Source organism: Copadichromis virginalis, linkage group LG17, assembly GCF_057382275.1.
Source record: "Copadichromis virginalis isolate Kocher_CV1m ecotype Utaka linkage group LG17, C_Virginalis_male_GT1.1, whole genome shotgun sequence".
Classification (NCBI taxonomy): domain Eukaryota; kingdom Metazoa; phylum Chordata; class Actinopteri; order Cichliformes; family Cichlidae; genus Copadichromis; species Copadichromis virginalis.
Window position 1 is genome coordinate 17337548 of NC_140634.1, and position 5543 is coordinate 17343090.

Genomic DNA, 5543 nt, shown 5'->3' on the forward strand with positions numbered 1-5543 from the left:
CAGGAAACATTTGATTTAATTTCTCAGGAAAAAGTTCAGTCCAACTTTATTTGATCAGGATTTAAAGGGATAGTGCATTGCTTCATCACAGTAACTTATTCTGTTCACTTCCAGCTGACAGACCAGCTCAGCATGACTCACATTTCACAGTAATCCTTCTGTCTCTGATCCTGGGCCTCAGTAACAATGAGTGAAGCATGAAGCAGAGCAGGTGAGGATGCTCCTGTATGCTGATGATTCAGCTCCATGAAGAAACGTCATCCTGTCACTTTACACACTTCAGAACAAACTCAGGATTTAAATCTCTTTACATTTCTGCTCTTTCTGTCAGACTTTCTGCTTCAACATTTGAAATGAAGTCTCTCAGAATCCAGACTTTTTATCTTCAAACATAATCTAATCTCAGACTGAACTTTAATCCCAAACCTTCGACAGGTTATGTTGCTTCAACAGGATTTTACTGTCATGAGTTGATATTTATGCCACAAATTTACTCTTTTTGTTTCATATTGTTGACTTTCTACAAAGCATTCATCTAAAGATGTGTTCTCTGGATATAAAGTTTAATAAAAGGATTCTAGCATCACACATCAGTTTTATGTAAAAAGTTTAAAACCCCACAGACACAAGCAATAAAGGCACATTTTAGTCTTTGGCTGCTTCAGTTTGTTCTAAATTTGATTTTTCTGATTTATATCCTGAAAACACTTCAAAACTTGAACATAAGTGTAAAAATGTATATTTTTCCCTAATATTATATTTCAGATTTCAGTCTTTTTCTTCATTTGAAATGCGTCTCTCTGCATTACGAAGAAACGTTCAGAACGTCCTCCAGGACCGCTGAATGGATGCCAGCGCTCTGCAGACTCTGCAGTAGCCTCTCCACTGTCGCTCGCTTCCCTTCAGCCCGCCTCCACCGCACCAGCCCAGCGAGCGCCGCCGCCTGAGAACTGAGGCTGTGATCGGACCGGCATCGAAACAACACCTCTGCCGACAGACCCAGATCCAATAGCACCGATTCCCACTCGGCACCGAGCTGCAACGCCAGCTGGGACAACTCTCGATCTGAGGGAACCCGCTGTAGAACCGATTCTTGGAGCCGACAGGCGTCTGCAGACAGACGGAGAACAGGAAGGTCAAAGGAAATAAACTTTCACCTATATAAAAAAAAAATCATTGTTTACCTTTTTTTATTATCATAATGTCATTATCATCTTAGAACTAGAACCTCAGTTCTAATTTCAGATTCTGGATTTAATCCTGACTTTTATTTCTATTTCACAGTTTTTGTCATTTTTATTTCAAAATGTGGATTTTAATCAACTTTGAGTTCAAATTTCTAACAATAACATGAACAATAACACTTCTTTGAAAAAAAGTTTCTTTGACATTCAGTTTAAAACTTTTTTTAGACTTCTCCCGAAAACCAAAACTGTCACAAAAAAAAAAAAAAAAAAAAAAAAATCATGTTTAACCTCAGAATATGTACTGACAAAAAACAAAAAACACTTTTCAATGTAATCTTAATTCGTTGATTTTGGACTTAATGACTTATTTTCGATATAATTATTTCTTGTACACATCAACATATATATTCAGTTTTGTTGTTTTATAGGGAAAATTCAGATGTATCAAAAACTCAAAACTGTAAATGAACTAATACAATGAATTTATTTTCTAAATAACACAAAATATGACTTATTTTTATTTGCTTAGACAAAGACTTTATTCAGGTTTAACTGAAGATTTTTTTTAAAGTAGAATTTCTAATAATTACTTTTCAATTTATTCTTAGACTACATGTTTATTTTAATTTTAAAATTCTGAAATTCTCTTTAAACTAATTATTGAATTTGGAGTTTGTCATTCTGAAATATCACAAATTCAGACTTATTTCAAATCTGGACTAAATTTTCACATTTCAAAAAGAAAAAAAAGCAGACTTTGATCGACTGATTTATATTTGCCCTCTTCAGGTTTATTTCATAATATCAAATTCATCTAACAGATTTCCAGTTTAAATTGTTTTAAATCTGAACATTGCTTTGGTTTGTAAACATCTTATTTTAAATGTTATCTCCAAATGTTTGAATGTTTGGTTTGTATTGTCAGGATTGTGATGTTTTCAACTTAACACCCTCATAAGGACAAACAGACGTGAATGGCTGTTTGGATTGGGCAACTCCGAGCCCGTTGGTGCTCTGCAGGGTGCCGTTTGTTTGTAACCTCAGCTGGTTGAGCAATTCGAACTTTCCGGGGGTTGAACAAACAGTGAAGCGTGGTTACTGTGACCTCACAGGAAAACATGACGCCAACAGCTCATAGTATTTTTTCTGTTGTTGTTGATGCTGCCGTCCAATGAATGAAGACCAAACGGCACAGCCCTCCCACCACCGCCTGCCTACGTTAAAATACTGAGAACTGAAGTTACAGCAAAAACCAGTGACAGCAGAACAAATAAAGTTTATTCAAACGGCCAGAACACAAACAAGTGTAGAATGTTTTTGCCTTTTTCTGCTTCAAATGCTGACATCACTGAATCCATGCACGGCAGGCGTGAGCCCACCAAAATTTATTTTTAAAAAAACTGTAATTTACATGACCTTTAAAATCCAAGCTTGTTTGCTGCTGCTGTAACCTCCTAGGACCTGGCGTCCACATATGTGGACATCACATTTTGGGTTGTCTAGACCAAAATACAAAGTTTTGCTCTACAAGGGCCTGATATCCACTTACGAGGACATTATACTGCCTCTGTTCTATCGAAAATCTAAACGAATACCCTCATATGTGGCTCTAATTTTTCTCAGAAACAAAAATTAGGTAAAAAAAAAAAAAAAAAAAAAAAAATCAAAAATCTGGTAATTCTTTGTTTTTACATTCATCGGGTCCCGATCAGCCCAAGCATCAAAGAGAAATTAAAAATGCATGCCATGGAAGAGTGCTCTGCAGGTGTGAGAGGGCTTCTCTGCTGCCGCTGATCAGACCAACCCCACACCAGGTAACTAGTGATGGCCAAACTCTGACCGTCTGAGGGGTAGTGAGACGACTCAGACGCCTACAGATCAAAAATAGAACATCTGCTGGCATCCGTCTGTCCGTCTGATCACTTCATTAATCACTGAAAGAGCTTCATTTTGTCCAAAACACAGTTTACCGTCAGCTGTGACAATGATGGAGTATCAAATCCACAAACGTTGGGTTAGGTGGATAACTGTTGATCACATTATTGTATTAATAAATGACTGCTGTTGATTTTTACTCAGCATCTGATGGAAGCTGCAGATTATTTGTTTCATTAACTTTAAACTGAAAGCATCCACAGTCCCGTGATGAAGATGTGCTTCAGGTTAGACTGAAGGAAGAGGACAGTCTTCCTCTCGGGCTTTAATCAAAGTCAGGAGACTCGTTAAGACCAATGCTCCGTGTTCAGACTTCCAGCTCACAGGATGACTTCAACCTACAGGAAGTCCTGCACGATTCATTTGGATTCATTTTATAAATAAAAATCCACATTTTCAAATTAAAGTCAAAACAAATTTAAAATTCCAACCTTGTGTGTCTGAAGTTTACAATTTCTGGATTAAAAGTGACAAAGTTGTGAATTTTATGAATCCAAGTTATGAGATGAGTGTGAACTATACAAATCTAAGATTTGGATTTGAGGATTGAGCAAACAGAGAGAAAGTTACATTTAACACTAAAAAGTCTGAGTCTTTACATTTTAGTTCAGATTAGGACAGAGATGACAGGATTAGACGGTCAGGATTCTGCATCAATACTTTGTCAGCACGACGTGGGACTTTCCTGGAAAAAACAATCAAAATCAGGGACTCCGAGAACGGCTGCAGCAGGAAAATTCTGGGAAACTAAACTCAGACAAAAATAAAACGAGGGGATTTTGAGAGGCTGAAAACCCACCACTCAGAGGAGGAGGAAGAGTTTGTTTTCCTGCCCAGGCCTCCCTCGTCCACCTCCTCCTTTTATTACCTCCCTCTTGGTTTCCAGGAACCTGGCAGCAGCTTCCCAGCCAGATGTTTGGGATCACATTCACATGATGCTGATTCTGCATAATCCCAAACCTCCTTGGAGCAGATCAGTCTCCTCCCATTTTTCTAAGTGGGGAATTTGTTCTGCCGAACACTTCTGATTTTGATAAATGTTAAATAGTGTATTATATTTCTACATACATTTTTTGTGGGGTTTTTAGGCTTGTAAATGGTAAATGGCCTGTATTTGTATAGGGCCCTAAGGGCCCCAAAGCGCTTTACATATCCAGTCATCCACCCATTCACACACACATTCACACACTGGTGATGGCAAGCTACAGTGTAGCCACAGCCAACCTGGGGCACACTGACAGAGGCGAGGCTGCCGAACACTGGTGCCACCGTGCCCTCTGACCACCACCAGTAGGCAACGGGTGAAGTGTCTTGCCCAAGGACACAACGACCGAGACTATCCAAGCCGGGGCTCGAACCGGCAACCTTCCGATTACAAGACGAACTCCCAACTCTTGAGCCACGATCGCCCCAGTAAATCATCAGTGTGATTTCCCCCCTAAAAATAAATGGCACTATCCATTTTTAAGCAATTAAAAAAGCCAAATGCAGCAAATGTGATACAAATTAAAAGTCATATAAGAAAACTGAAATGTAATTTATGTTTTAAATAAATTTGTCACATGGTTCAATAAACTGTCGATTTTCAAAAATTAGAATTTTCTGGAAATTATTTCATGGTTCAGTCCTCAAATCAGACAATACTTCCATGAGGTTTGGTTGAACTAAATGTGACCCACTCACAGTGGTCAGAGTCTTTGATGTAGTCCACGTTACAGAGGTCCAAGAGAAGTGGTCTTACATTTGGACCTGGTCACACTGGATGTAGTCTCCTCAGACAAACATCAGTGACCTCTGACCCTCATCTGATCCTAAAACAAAGGACCCAGAGGCTGATCTGTGTCCTGGATCTGGTCTGGCTAAAGTACCTGTGCCTCATGTTTCTGCCAACAAGACTTCCGGGTTTATGTAGAGAGGTATGATTCCCCCGCACCCTGATTGGTTTTACCTTTGGGTCCGGGTTCAGGTGGGGTCTGGAGCTCCTGCAGCAGTCGGTCCCGGACCCAACTGAAATCCTGCAGGGACCGCAGGAAGGATTGGAAGGCCCGGGGCCCGCGGCTCGGCAGGAGGTCCAGGAGCCGGAGGGTCTTCTGTCTCTCCGTGGATCGGGACTCGATGTCCTCCACCTGCGCGTCCGTTAAAATCTCCTCCTGGTACAGAAACGGAACGATGGTTTCGCTGACCAGAAGCTGGCCGGACAGCTCCAGCCGGTGTTTTCGGAGGACGGCTCTGTGCACCGGGTCCATTTCACCGAAGCTCATAAAAATAAGCAGTTCCACATCATTAAACTAGTCCTTTGTGTCAGCTGTACAACTACCTTTCAACTGCTCTGTTTTTGTGCTCGGGTGGAAACAAGCAGGCGGAACCAAAGTCTTTGCTAATCACGTTGCGTTCACATTTTTTTATGGTAATACAATCTAA

The 5543-nt window shown here is 40.2% G+C and overlaps 1 protein-coding gene across 1 annotated transcript; it reads right to left on the reverse strand.

The window, feature by feature from the left end:
- On the reverse strand, nt 1-5543 carry cradd (CARD and death domain containing adaptor protein). Its single transcript, XM_085437167.1, has 2 exons — nt 5071-5543; nt 1-1110 (listed from the first exon to the last, which is right to left on the reverse strand). Exons 1-2 carry the CDS (start codon nt 5381-5383, stop codon nt 806-808), a joined length of 618 nt encoding a protein of 205 aa, XP_085293293.1. The 5' UTR covers nt 5384-5543; the 3' UTR covers nt 1-805.

Excerpts from the sequence above, each read along its gene's own strand:
- cradd (XM_085437167.1), bottom strand. The coding sequence starts at position 5,383 with ATGAGCTTCGGTGAAATGGACCCGGTGCACAGAGCCGTCCTCCGAAAA. Across the intron at positions 1,111-5,070 it reads ACCTGAACCCGGACCCAAAG|ACGCCTGTCGGCTCCAAGAA; the intron begins GTAAAACCAATC and ends GTCTGTCTGCAG.